General features: G+C 35.6%; 1 protein-coding gene across 1 annotated transcript in view; it reads right to left on the bottom strand.

Annotated features, from left to right (window-relative positions):
* The window catches only part of SYNE1 (spectrin repeat containing nuclear envelope protein 1), a 780,519-nt gene that overhangs the window by 568,454 nt on the left and 196,242 nt on the right, over window positions 1–15,823 (bottom strand). The window contains 5 exon segments of the mRNA XM_053711805.1: window positions 5,478–5,636; window positions 7,749–7,922; window positions 8,768–8,911; window positions 10,874–11,026; window positions 12,931–13,095. Coding sequence (XP_053567780.1) covers window positions 5,478–5,636; window positions 7,749–7,922; window positions 8,768–8,911; window positions 10,874–11,026; window positions 12,931–13,095 — 795 coding nt within the window.

Here is a 15,823-nt window from a genome sequence, read left to right on the forward strand (position 1 = left end):
CTTGTTCCCTATGCTTGGATCAATCTCTTGTTTCCTATGCTTAGATCAATCTCTTGTTTCCTATGCTTGGATCAATCTCTTGTTCCCTATGCTTGGATCAATCTCTTGTTTCCTATGCATAGATCAATCTCTTGTTTCCTATGCTTGGATCAATCTCTTGTTTCCTATGCTTGGATCAATCTCTTGTTCCCTATGCTTGGATCAATCTCTTGTTAACTATGCTTGGATCAACCTCTTGTTCCCTATGCTTGGATCAATCTCTTGTTTCCTATGCTTAGATCAATCTCTTGTTTCCTATGCTTAAATCAATCTCTTGTTTCCTATGCTTGGATCAATCTCTTGTTCCCTATGCTTGGATCAATCTCTTGTTCCCTATGCTTGGATCAATCTCTTGTTCCCTATGCTTGGATCAATCTCTTGTTCCCTATGCTTGGATCAATCTCTTGTTCCCTATGCTTGGATCAATCTCTTGTTTCCTATGCTTAGATCAATCTCTTGTTTCCTATGCTTGGATCAATCTCTTGTTTCCTATGCTTGGATCAATCTCTTGTTCCCTATGCTTGGATCAATCTTTTGTTCCCTATGCTTGGATCAATCTCTTGTTCCCTATGCTTGGTGTCTAACAAATCTAAAAAAAAAGCTTTATAGCCAATAAGCTGCAGCATTGGTTCTTATTGGCTGGTTCACCTGTTTTATTATTATACAACTGTGCACTCTTATTTAGCTTTACATTCAAAAACTAGAACAAATAGGTTAGGGAGCTAGTAGACAAAACCAAACTGTTATATAAATAAATAAATAAATAAATAAATAAATAAATATATATATATATATATATATATGTGTGTGTGTGTGCGTGCATCTTTATGTTTCTTTACACATCAAACATCTCACAACAAAAATGCATATATACAAGACATTTTTTGAAACATTTGTATCTGTAGCCTTACACTGTGCAGATGTATTTGTTGTATTGCAATTAAAATAAAAACACAAATTAAACTACAGTTTCTAAAAATAATACTTCCCTTGAAGTGATGTTTTTTAAGTCAAACATTCTTTGGCTAGGCCCCATACCAGCTGTAAATTAAAGGGACACTGAACCCATTTTTTTTTCTTTTGTGATTCAGATAGAGCATGGCATTTTAAGCAACTTTCTAATTTACTCCTATTATCATTTTTTCTTCATTCTCTTGCTATCTTTATTTGAAAAAGAAGGCATCTAAGCTTTTTTTTTTTTGGTTCAGAACCCTGGACAGAGCTTGTTTATTGGTGGGTGAATTTATCCACCAATCAGCAAGAACAACCCAGGTTGTTCACCAAAAATGGGAAGGCATCAAAACTTACATTCTTGCATTTCAAATAAAGATACCAAGAGAATGAAAAAAATTTTTGATAATAGGAGTAAATTAGAAAGTTGTTTAAAACTGCATAATCTATCTGAATCACGAAAGAAAAAGTTTGGGTTCAGTGTCCCTTTAAATGACTAGTTGTAACAACAAAAACCTTCATAGACCATAATAGATTTTTTTTTGTACTACCAGTTGTTACATATGTAATGTGATTTGGTCTTTTGTGTCTATTGCACAACAATTAGGCTCTTGTAACATAAATACTTTCAAACAGACTTTAGCACAAACACATATTGGATGTAATAAATTATTAATATGAGACACAGTGCAGAACATGCAATAAGATACAAGCAAGATGTTTTTCACCTTGAATTCACAGGACAAAAAAGAACAACAAAATATCACATACAATAAATGAAACATAAGCAGAAATATTGCACTTTTGCACTGTTATTGGCGTGGTTAAGGCGACAGTGAAAAGGCCGTGCAGGCAAAAAATGTGATATACCTATGAGGTAAATTATTACTATAGGTATATTCTCATAATGTTTAAGACTTTTTTTCACAGGTACGTCCAAAGTGTTTTCATAGGGAATTACACAGAAATGTAAGATACACAACCAGAGAGAAAAAAAAAAACAACATGAAGTCTAACTTGATTAAATATTGATAGTGACCATCTAATGTGTTGAAATGCGCTTTATATACTTATACCAAAAATAGCAATTCATGATGTGTGTCATTCACAATGTTATATAATATTATATATAATATTATATAATTAATCTCACTTTTAATACTTCATTTTAATTATAAATTTATATTATGTTAATTGTATTTAAGTTTTATACACATTTCATAGCTAAAAAGGGGGTTTTGGACAAGATTTTTTAACTTTATTAATTCAGGAAGCAATCATGTTTATTAACATACGAACTGAGCATGTGCAAAAATGTTAACGCTCAAAAAAAAAAGTTGTGTGGACAGCTAAGATAAGACTATTGAAAATGGGTTTTCAATAAGTCAAGGCTGTTGAAATAGGAAAGTCAAAACAACATTTGAAAAACTGTTAGAAGAGCGTTCTCTGATGGACTGGAAACGTTTTCTTGAATTTCCTGAATGCAGAGTATTGAAAATCCCATGCTAACTGGGTTTTCAAATTGGCTTTAAATTATTACAAGTTTGAAAACTATTATGAAAGGTTGTGCAACAACAATTTGCATAGTTCTGGTTGATTAGATTAGACCCAAGGATTAGCTATCAAGTTTAGGGAAATGAATAACCATAAAAAACCACTAGCATATTGAGATCATATTTTTGTTCAATCAGGGCCTCCAACAAATGTGTCCATTTGAAAAATTAATTAGGAAAGTACATATGATAGTATATTTAATTAGAAACATTTCTGACATTTGCGTAGAATACAGTCTGTACAAATAAATGCTTCAAATTATTGAAGAATCAAACTGTCAGGTCTACTAAATTTTATATCAGTATGGAAGTTCATTATTTTACCAACTCAAAATATAATTAGTTGCCTTGGTCCATGTTAGGATAATTGGGTTAGTTATGGTACGGAATATCTTCTCTAACACTATAATGTTTTAACAGGTGAGAGATATAGAGAATATGAAGCCTGTAAAATACCTTCAAGTCTCAAAAATAAAATAAAAAACAACTTGTCTTTCTCTACGGCCAATACAACTTTTTTTTATAGATTTATAATATATAAGACAAAATGACAAAATATAGTTTTACGTTCACTTCTAATATTTATTAGTGATTTAAAACAGAAAGCACAATTGTAGGTATACTTCTCACGGACTTTTCTTTGTAGTTAAATAAGCTGCTCCTACTATTGAAAGGAAACTTGTCACAGTATACTGGTGTTAAAATGAGACCATAAACATCGGTTGTCAGACTGTGTATTAAAACCAACAAAGACATTTCTTAAGGTTATGGCCATTGTGATATAGTTAACAAAGGAGAATGGGTGAAATTTTAGATTCTGTATTCATTTTGCACACAAAACCAGATCTACTGCCTGCGCGCATTTTCGGCATTCGTGATTCAAATGAATGTCAAATCCGAAATTTTGCCCATGCATAATAAAAATGCCATTTTGTTGATCAAAAACTTTTCAGCTTTATAAAAGCCACTTTGAAAGGCTCTGACATTTAAATGAATTGCTGTGGTTTATAACCAGAATTTTGTTGCCAGGGACAGTAGGACCCCACCCCGAAATACATAAAATCAACTCAGCCAGTAAGATCCTTTTAGCAACAATGTTATGGCTTTAGAAAAGTAAATCATGTACGTATATTATTTTCTATGGGGATTTTTAAAGGACCACTCAATGCAGTAGAATTGCATAATTAACAAGTGCATTATAAAAAGACAATGAATTAACACTTACTCAAGAATTTCAAGTGCCTTTACATGGATCCCAATGGAGAACTCTGTTTTCATTATAAATATTTATATGTATATGCTTATATACATATATATCTATGTGTTAATATGTGTATATATACATTTAAACACAAATATTTATGCATATAACCATATACATATATTTATTTATTGCAGCCCAACGCTGCACGATTTGCCCCCTGCGCTTCACTAGGTGGTTTGCCATGTCTGTCGGCATGAAAACGAGGCTCCCATTGAAGCCTATGGAACCGTGCTCTCCTGAGCGCTTGGTTTCCAGGCAATATGAACGTAAGGTTGCGTTCACATTGCGTCTCTATTGTAATACCAGCGCACATTTACATATGCTGGTTTTACTGAGTGGAGTTCAAATATTGCTCTCGCGTAAGCGCAATATTGCGCTCCACTCGTAATCTAGCCCTCTAGTTACAAAGATCCATAAGGTTGCTAAAACTCAACCCACAATTTACAGCAAGTGTAATGAGGTCAATCACAAGTTAAAACGCAGAGGCTAACATTTTATGGAAATAAAAACTGGCTGTTTTGAAGGGACATTAAAGGGACACTCAAGTCCAAAATAAACTTTCATGATTCAAATAGGGCATGTAATGTTAAACAACTTTCCAGTTTTACTTCACAAATTTTGCTTTGTTCTCTTGGTATTCTTAGTTGAAAGGTAAACCTAAGCAGGCTCATATGCTAATTTTTTAGACCTTGAAGGCTGCCTCTAATCTCTCTAATATGAATGCATTTTGACCACTAGAGGGCATTAGTTCATGTGTGTCATATAGATAACATTGAGCTCACGCACGTGAAATGACCTAGGAGTGAGCACTGATTGGCTAAAATGCAAGTCTGTCAAAAGAACTGAAATAAGGGGGCAGTTTCCAGAGGCTTAGATACAAGGTAATCACAGAGGTAAAAAGTGTATAATTATAACTGTGTTGGTTATGCAAAACTGGGGAATGGGTAATAAAGGAATTATCTATCTTTTTAAACAACAAAAAATCTGGTGTTGACTGTCCCTTTAAGCACCTCTTGTTTCTGTGTAAAAATTGTGCATTGACCCGCATTCCCTACAGAGGCCAAAAGCAAACTCTGTAACCTAGGTTTTGAAAACGCTGCAAATTACCAAAAAGAAGCGGATTTGCAGCATTTGCAACTGCAGAATTTGCAAAATTGTCCTTTTAAGTCATATCTGCCTTTAACTTTGTATTAAATAACATTTTAGAATAAATTTGTTAGAAAATCATTAATATTTCCATTTGTATAAAAGAATATATTTTTTTAAAGGTAGGTAATGTTAATATAAAATGTACAGTTTAACATTTGAGATTATATTTTAAATTCAAAATCTAACAAGAGAGGGGTAAAGAGATAAAAACATATTTTCCCCGTATACTGTCTCACATATCTGCGAATAAAAGATAAAATTAATTGGAGGCATACACAATTTTTGAAAGCTCTTTAATAAGAAATAAAAAGCATTTATGTATCCTTCTATATTATACGAAAGTATCATATTGCTTTTTGTTCTGCACCACGTCTCACTGATATATATGTATATAAAATAACTGGTATTTTTTTATGACACATAAAAGTGATTACAATCTGGACAAAAATAAATAGAGAATCAGAGGAATGGAAAAGGGATAGTTGACAAAGCCAGAAATGAAGGCATCAGCTGCAAATCACCTGAAAGGCAGCTTGCGCGTCTATCAGTTTCTTCTGCAGGATGGAGAGGTCAAAATGATGAAGGGATTTACTCATTGACAGGGCCTTGGAAATGACCTGGCCTTTTTTCTCTATCATTGTCAAAGATTTTCTACAATTTTCCTGGTGAGTTATTAACTCCTGGAAGAAAGAAATACAAATTACTATTAAACATATTCCTGTGACAGCAATAAAACTGGACATAGGGATTATATTTATCAAACCAGAAATAACTTTTATTCCAGAGTGTAGTTGTCAGGTGTAGCGCCACTAAAAGGGACATTGTAATCTAAAATGTTCTCCCCTTTAATGTGTTCCCAATGGTCAATTCTATCTAGTGGAGTGTGTTTAAATGGATATTAACCCAATTTTTTATTTTATTTCTTGATTCAGATAGAGCATGCAATTTTAAGTAACTTGCTAATTTACTCCCATTATCCATTTTTCTTCATTCTCTTGGTATCTTTATTTGAAAATCAGGAATGGAATCTTAGGAGCCGGCCAATTTTAGGTTCAGCACCTGGGTAATGCTTGCTGATTAGTGTCTAAATGTAGCCACTAATCAGCAAGCACTACAGTGTGCTGAACTAAAAATGGGCCCGCTCCTAAGCTTTAATTCCTGCTTTTTCAAATAAAGATACCAAGAGAATGAAGAAAATTTGATAATATGAGTAAATTAGAAAGTTGCTTAAAATTGCATGCTCTACCCGAATCATAAAATAAAAAAATTGGTTTTAGTATCTCTTTAACTATTTACCTTTAATTTGAAACAGCGGATTTTGCTCACCTACACTTAAAGGGACAGTCTACACCAAAAATTTTCTTATTTAAAAAGATAGATAATCCCTTTATTACCCATTCCCCGTTTTTGCATAACCAACACAGTTATATTAATACACTTTTTACCTCTGTGATTACCTTGTATCTAAGCCTTTGCAGACAGACTCCTTATCTAAGTGCCTTTGACTGACATGCAGTGTAATCAATCAGTGAAGACTCCTAAATAACTTCACGGGAGTGAGCACAATGTTATCTATATGACACATGTGAACTAGCACAGTCTAACTGTGAAAAACTTTCAAAATGCTCTGAGCTAGGAGGCGGTTTTCAACTGTTTAGAAATCAGTTTGAGCCTAGCTAGGTTTAGCTTTTCAAAAATACCACCAAGGGAACAAAGCAAATTTGATGATAAAAGTAAATTGGAAAGTTGTTTAAAATTGCATGCCCTATCTGAATCATGAAAGTCTAGTTTTGACTAGACTGTCCCTTTAAGATATGAATAACAAACATATTATTTGTAGAAAAGTTATGTAAACAAGAGACAATAGTGCTGATTTTCAGACTCCTAACCAAGCCTCAAAGTTTTGGAAGTAGACTGTTGTCTACCAACTCTAGCTTGCTCCTGTTTGTGTAAAGGGTCTTTTCATTTGCAGGGGAGGTGGGAGTGTCTGCTCTTTTTGATTTCCAGCCAATTTCAGTGGGTGTCCCAGCCTAACCTTTTCAACAGTGGTAAAATGGGAGCTTCTAAGTAAGTTTTTAAAAGGTTTTATACTGGATTTTTAGATCAGTATCTGTGCATAGTATTCTTTACAGTAGTGTCTATTACATACAGTTATATGAGAATAGGTGTTTACCATCCCTTTAATGAGACATCATTGGACTGAGGCATGCAGTGATAGCCCACTGACCTTGATACCAGCATGCATTTCAGAATGCCCATTTCTAGGCAGCATTAAAGTTTACATAGTAAGGTCATACTTGACTGTTACTGGACTGTTGCTAGATAGCTTCACAGGCAGGCATCCAGCAGCAGCATGAGATATACACTGATCAGCATGTATCTCATGTAATAGAGGCCCTCCTGATCCTGATTTGTGACAGGCTCACGATCATTGACTCACGCTGTGTCAGCGATCAAATGCTTGGGGTTGCCGTTAAAAGGTGCCATTTGTGTGATGCACCACTAGTGTCTCCCCACTAATTTAAAATATAAATCTGCATATTATTCTCAGTCTAACCTTTGCTTTGAATATATAATTTTATGTAGAATTAAGCTAGTGATTAATATCACCTTAATACACTACTATGGGAGCATACTAGCATTTAGTAGCAAATTCACAGACAACTGTAACTTAGAGATATAACATTATTTGGAAATTAACGTTACTGATGTGTTCATTATTGAACAATTGTTTATGACATATTTGACCTTGAGTGGCATGTTATCATATGTTTGCGAAATATCATACATACCCGCTGCTTCTGTTTGAAAGAAGAAGCAGACTGTATGTCCATGTCTGCTACTGCGATAATTTCAGTGAGTATTTCAAAAGATTCATAAAAAATGGTCAAATGGCTTTCAAATTCTCCAAGCGGTGTAAGCAGCTGCTGAGATTCGTAAAGCAGGGGAGGAGAGCGTTCCCGTATCTACAGTTATAGATAAGAAAAATCAATACTCTTAGATAAATATCTACAAATCTGGATTTAAATTGTAACAACTGATAAAGCATTTAAATAAACATATTCTTTGACATGTAATAAGTTTTTTTTTTATAAATAGCTGCCTTTTTTTACACTGCCATCATGCATATCAGATAATTCCAAAAGACAACTTTCCTTCTTAAAGGGACAGTCAACAGAATTGTTGTTGTTTAACCAACACAGTTTTAAAAATACACTTTTTACCTCTGTGATTATGTTGTATCTATACCTCTACAAATTGCCCCTTATTTCAGTTCTTTTGACAGACTTGCATTTTAGCAAATCAGTACTGACTCCTAGGTAACTTCAAGTGTGTAAGCTCATTGTTATCTATATGATACACATGAACTATCGCCCTCTAGTGGCACGGCTGTCAAGTTTAAAAGGTAAGTATTTTTTCACAACACGAGTGAAATGTAAATTTTGATGACTTAAAGTGCCTCTGTTTTTAATCAAATTTTTAAAAACTGGGCACTTTAGCCGCAACATTTACATTCACTTTAAATAAACCTAGGGGCTTCCCCACTACTTATATCCAACCCAGGAATACATAAGCACCACCCCTGAACTGCTCTAAACTATGCCCCCATTCTACTCTGCCTTTCATTAAATTGAAATGGCTCCATAAGCCACAAGGCATCCCTTACAATTGGTTCCAACTCTTCACTAAATGATTGAAGCTATTCAACTAGAAATTAATCTACAGAATAAAAAAAAAACATTAGCCACATAACTTATGTCATACTGTCATTATTTGCATTGCATTATGACAACACCATAGTTGTTCCTACTTTGTTTAGTTGATCCTTAATCCTTGAGACAGCAGCAAGCATTTCATTTGCTTCCGCCTGAGGAGATTCCTTAGTAAGGAGCTGAGCCATTCTTGTAACTGATTTATATTGGGCTTCAATTACAGGCATTTTATGTTTAATATCCTGTAAAAAAAGATAGTTAAAGTAAATTATACATCTGATCGTTTGTGCCATTAGGTACCCACAACTCCTTCTGTAGCAAGAAAGACTTATATTAAAAAAAAAACATTATTGCATCCCTCCAATTTATCTACATTCCCTGTTAACCCTTTAATTCACATTACTCGGTGCATAAGCAGCAGACACTCTAGCTTTAGGGGTTAAAGATATTACACAGCCGTTTTAAGACCACTGTGGCCCCTTGTATAGTCCTTTAAATAAAACTGGATACCATCATTCCTTTAGATGTATAAAAAAGACTGCAATGTTTCCTTAAAAGAAAGGAAAAAAGAAAACTTTATTGATTCAGTGATCCCATGCAATTCTAAGATATTTTCTAATTTACTGATATCTAATTTGCTTCATTCTTTTTCTCCTTTGGAAGTTTTTTTTAAAGGTAAAGTTAGTCTGTACTGGGGTAACCTAGGGGTGTTAGGTTAGGGGGTTTAAATGTTAGTGGGTTAGTGGGTGTAGTGGTTAATTTGCAATGGGGGTTAATAGTGTAGTGGGTTTATTTTGCAATGGGGGTGTGGCGGTTTAGGGTTTAATAGACTAGTTTAGTGCAACTGATTGCTCTGGCCAAAATTTTTACCTGACTTTTAAGGCCTGGTAATGCGAGTGGACATTACTGCTCAACACCGCCGATAGAAAATATAGGGAGCGTAAATGACTGCAATTTCACGCAAACAAAATTGCGGTAATTAAAACAGCGGGAAACTTGTAATATGGATTTCAGCGCAAAGAAAACAGAAATCTCACAATCGCGTTTAATCTCCTTGCGCTAATGATATTGATCCACTAGTAATCTGGCCTTTAAAAGGATAATAAAGATATATACTTCATTGACACTTTTTATGCTTGTGGGCTGTGTCACTCCAATACAGTTATGGGAGTTGTCTTTAACAACAAGTGCGCAATCCATACCTAATTATACTCAAGCATGTACTTCCTGCCAGTTTCATAATTAATTTAAACAGGTTTAACATATAAAGGGTGTCGATTTATCAAAGGCTTCGCCAGCCTTCACCCCCTACGACTGCAGGTTCTAACAAGAGAACCTGCAGTCCGTATTTATGAAGCAGCGGTCATCAGACCGCTGCTTCCCTAACCTCTTCACCATCTCTTATGTGGAGAATTTCAATCTCTCCAGTTTTGTCTGACTGGGGATATTGACAGCTCCTGCCTGTGCATGATTGGCTGTGTGTGGGCAGGGGGTGGCGTTGCACAAGAACGCAAAATAGCGTTCTTGTGAAATGCAAAATTCCGGCAGCAGAATTCAGCCCGCCAGAGGCGAGCTGCGGCATACAGGGCCGCATATGTACGCCCCTGTCCGCTGTAGCTTGATAAATCGACCACAAAATAGTTTTTCCATAAAAAATTTAACATTTAAAGGGACATGACACCCCAATTTTTTAATTCATGATTCAGATAGAGAATACAATATTAAACAACTTCCCAATTTACTTCTTTTATAACATTTGGTTAATTCTCTAGGTATACTTTGTTGAAGAAGCATCAAATCACTACCGGGAGCTAGCTGAACACATCTAATTATCCAATGACAAGAGGCATACATGTGCAGCCACCAATCAGCAGCTTGCTACCTAAGTGTGCTTTTCAACAAAGGATACCAAGGGAATGAAGCAAAATAGATTATATATGTAATGGAAATACTGGAAATAATATTCTCTATCTGAAGTGTGAAAGTTTAACTTTACTGTCCCTTTAGTTTTTTTAATTTTTTTTTATAAATTCATGACAGAAAATTTTGGAGTTTAATATGTTTAAGCTTTTCTTGAATCATATTAATTAGAGGAAAATAAACTGTGCACTCTACAGACTACATGAGCTGGTATGTAAACAAAATTATATATAATCCTAAAAAGCTCCTCTTGAAATCTAAAGCAACGATAGAGAAAGGCTTGCCTCTAGATCTTGGACAAACATCTTGACATTTAGAAATGACACTTCCAAAGACACAGAAATTCTCTCATTTCCTCCTTCTGCAAAAGCCGCCAGTGCTATCAATCCCTCCGCGTAATCCTTCTTTGCTCTTTCATACTCATCATCTCGGGCATACTAGAAAAGAAACATTTACGTTATGTAAAATAAACATCTCATACCTTGATGTAGTGAAATAAATTACAGAGCAAATTGCTCAGTAACAACACTAACAAAATGGGCTCCTTTTTAAAGAGCCATACAACTACATATTTATCATACTTAATTAATCTTAATCTTACATAATTAAGTGAACACTAATACCAAAATTTACATGTTTGAATTCAATATAGCATGTCATTTTTGTATATGTTTCTTGCTTGCTGTGTGTTTAATGGACAATGGGCCAATGAGGTGCAGCATATGCAGGTAGTCACCAATAACCAGTTGTATCATGCCAGGAGCTGCAATGTCCTGTGTCTTCCAAGTGTGAAGTTAGGGTTAAACATACACAGTAGACAAGGAACACTAATGCTAAATTTACATTCCCTAATTAGAGCATGCAATGTTTGCATTAGAGTGCTCCTATGAAACATTTTCTGTGTCATACCAAAAGTTAAAAAGCAAATAGTATACCCAATGCCACTCAGAGGACTATTATATCACACAAATGAAAACATGTTCCCCTCAAAAAATAGCTTTGTTAAAAAAAAAAAAAATATATATATATATATATATATATATATATATATATATATATATATAATGAGGATTACTCCCATGTGACAGTTATGCAATTTTGTTATAGTTACCTATAAGCCTGATGAAACAACCTATACGGTCGAGAAACGCGTTGCTGTTTATATTTGTGTCTTAATAAAATTTTGACATTTTAAAGTACTTGCTCTACGTACTTCTATCATCCACCCCAGTTTGCAATTGTCTATTGGGAGTTTTGCCGTTGAGTCTGCAACACTGGGATTGGCCACCTATCTGCTACCCTGCTACGTCTGACTCTTTGCAAACGCTGATTGGCGTTTGGTATTCACGTGGTCGGATCATTTGGGGTTGTCTGTCGGGAGACTTGAGGTCCCGGCCTGCGCTGTTAGGCACCCTCTAAGTGCCGCTCTCTATGTGAGTACCCATCTGGTCTGAGCCTGTGACCGACTTTCTTATTTGTCACTCCAGACGATATTGCTCTATGAGGCGCCTCTTTCTCTGTCTCCACAGGTTGCATCTACTGTCCATTAACCACTAGAGTGCTGTCTCCATCTATGGTTCTTCCTGATGATTTCTTTGTGACTTGTTTGCGCACCTCTCTTAGAAGCACCGTGCTTCTCATTTGTTATAGTTATTTGAAGTGAGTGTTTTTTTTTCTTTTTACAAATAATAGAGACTAAAAATAGTCAGTTGTACCATATGTGCACATAGTAACACACAAACTCAGAAAAAAACACATCACCGAATCAATCTACATAAGGTGATTTCTCTGCACTTCACCACATAGTCCAAACGTTTATTTCAGTATTATGAGGCACTAACACAAATCATTTTCCTAATTTCCTTTCTTTTTTGTAACGTCATTTTGTTTTTCTTTAGGGAGAATAACCCTAGAAATCTACTGACATCACCTTCATATAATCTAAATACAAGCAAACCTATATGACCAAAATGCTTCTAATTAAAATTACACCCATGCATATTTAAATTTTGACCTTTCTATCTCTTTAAGCTAGACTGTGTGAATGAAGATGATATGTATGTATGAATTTTGTTGTACCAAACAATCAATTTGTAAAATTATTATTTTTAATTTTATTTTCAGGAACTACTATACTGCAAAATTTGTTGATTTCCTATGTGAAATGTATTGATTCCTTAGTCTCTGTTATTTTTTTTACAAAAACAGTTGGTAACCCTTCCCCTATGTGTTATACCCATTATTTTAATACTGAATCTCCCTTAGATCTTAAAGATTTATCACCAAACAAAATCTATGTGTATAATAATATCAATGAATAATACAATCAATGATAACATACGTGTTTAACTTCCATAAAGAGCTCTCTCCATCTCCCATTGAGCAACAACAGCTGCTGTTTAATGTCTTTTGAGACTGTATCGTCACATGTCTCAATGAGGAAATTTCCAGCATCATTCATAAATGAGTGTTGCTGAATCAAGTGAGGTAAATGCCTGAAAAAATCCTAAACAGAAGGGGGAAAAAAATGTGTTATCCAAAGTGGCAAAAATATTAAGTTACAACATTAAAACTTTATTTATCCATAAGTTTAAAGGGATACTAAACCCAATTTTTTTCTTTCATAATTCAAATAGATCATGTCATTTTAGGCAACTTTCTAATTTACTTCTACTATCAAATTTTCTTTGTTCTCTTGTTATCTTTATTTAAAAACCAGGAATTTAAAGCTTAGGAGCCAACCCATTTTAGGTTCAGAACCATGTATAGCGCTTGCTTATTGGTGGCTAAATTTAGCAAACCAATAAGCAAGCGTAACCCAGGTTCTCAAACAAAAATGGGCCGGTGCTTAAAGGGACAGTCTACACCAGAATTTTTATTTTTTTAAAAGATAGATAATCCCTTTATTACCCATTCCCTAGTTTTGCACAACCAACACAGTTATATAAATACACTTTTTACCTCTGTGATGACCTTTTATCTAAGCCTCTGCAAACTGCCCCCTTATTTCAGTTCTTTTGACAGACATCCATTTTAGCCAATCAGAGCTGGCTCACCTGAACTCCACGTGCGTGAGCACAGTGTTATCTATATGACACACATGAACTAACACTCTCTAGTGGTTAAAAAATTGTCAAAATTCCCTGAGAGAAGAGGCGGCCTTCAAGGGCTTAGACATTAGCATACAGTGGGGCAAACAAGTATTTAGTCAGCCACCAATTGTGCAAGTTCTCCCACTTAAGAAGAAGAGAGAGGCCTGCAATTTTCATCATAGGTATACCTCAACTATGAGAGACACAATGTGGAAACAAATCCAGACAATCACATTGTCTGATTTGGAAATAATTTATTTGCATATTATGATGGAAAATAAGTATTTGGTCAATATCAAAAGTTCATCTCAATACTTTGTTATATATCCTTTGTTGGCAATGACAGAGGTCAAACGTTTTCTGTAAGTCTTCACAAGGTTGTCCCACACTGTTGCTGGTATGTTGGCCCATTCCTGCATGCAGATCTCCTCTAGAGCAGTGATGTTTTGGGGCTGTCGCTGGGCAACACGGACTTTCAACTCCCTCCAAAGGTTTTCTATGGGGTTGAGATCTGGAGACTGGCTAGGCCACTCCAGGACCTTGAAATGCTTCTTACAAAGCCACTCCTTCATTGCCCGGGCGGTGTGTTTGGGATCATTGACATGCTGAAAGACCCAGCCACGTTTCATCTTCAATGCCCTTGCTGATGGAAGGAGGTTTGCACTCAAAATCTCACGATACATGGCCCCATTCATTGTTTCATGTACATGGATCAGTCGTCCTGTTCCCTTTGCAGAAAAAAAGCCCCAAAGCATGATGTTGCCACCCCCATGCTTCATAGTAGGTATGGTGTTCTTTGGTTGCAACTCAGCATTCGCTCTCCTCCAAACACGACGAGTTGTGTTTCTACCAAACAGTTCTACTTTGGTTTCATCTGACCATATGACATTCTCCCAATTCACTTCTGGATCATCCAAATGCTCTCTAGCATACTTCAGACGGGCCCGGACATGTACTGACCTAAGCAGGGGGACACGTCTGGCACTGCAAGATCTGAGTCCCTTGCGGCGTAGTGTGTTACTGATGGTAGCCTTTGTTACGTTGGTCCCAGCTCTTTGCAGGTCATTCACTAGGTCCCCCCGTGTGGTTCTGGGATGTTTGCTCACCGTTCTTATGATCATTTTGACCCCACGGGGTGAGATCTTGTGTGGAGCCCCAGATTGAGGGAGATTATCAGTGGTCTTGTATGTCTTCCATTTTCTAATTATTGCTCCCACAGTTGACTTCTTCACACCAAGCTGCTTGTCTATTGCAGATTCAGTCTTCCCAGTCTGGTGCAAGTCTACAATTTTGTTTCTGGTGTCCTTCGACAGCTCTTTGGTCTTCACCATAGTGGAGTTTGGAGTGTGACTGTTTGAGGTTGTGGACAGGTGTCTTTTATACTGATAACAAGTTCAAAGAGGTGCCATTAATACAGGTAATGAGTGGAGGACAGAGGAGCCTCTTAAAGAAGAAGATACAGGTCTGTGAGAGCCAGAAATCTTGCTTGTTTGTAGGTGACCAAATACTTATTTTTCACCATAATATGCAAATAAATTCTTTCCAAATCAGACAATGTGACTGTCTGGATTTGTTTCCACATTTTGTCTCTCATAGTTGAGGTATACCTATGATAAAAATTACAGGCCTCTCTCATCTTCTTAAGTTGGAGAACTTGCACAATTGGTAGCTGACTAAATACTTTTTTGCCCCACTGTATGAACCTCCTAGGTTTAGCTTTCAACTAAGAATACCAAGATAGTAAAGCAAAATTGGTGATAAAAGTAAATTGGAAAATTGTTTAAAATGACATTCTCTATCTGAATCATGAAAGTTTATTTTGGACTAGGCTGTTCCTTTAAAGGGACATGAAACCCCAAAAGAGGCTGTCCCTTTAAAGGGACATGAAACCCCAAAAAATTATTTCTTTAGATAGAAAATACAATTTTAAACAACTTTCTAACTTACTCCTATTATGTATTTTGTTTCATTCTCTTGGTATCATTTGTTGATGGAGCAGCAATGCACTACTGGTTTCTAACTGAACACATGGGTGAGCCAATCACAATCAATATATATATGTAGCCACCAATCAACAGCTAGAAACTAGGTTCTCTGCTGCTCCTGAGCTTGTCTAGATAAACCTTTCAGCAAAGGATAACA

Source organism: Bombina bombina, chromosome 4, assembly GCF_027579735.1.
Source record: "Bombina bombina isolate aBomBom1 chromosome 4, aBomBom1.pri, whole genome shotgun sequence".
NCBI classification, from domain to species: Eukaryota; Metazoa; Chordata; class Amphibia; order Anura; family Bombinatoridae; genus Bombina; species Bombina bombina.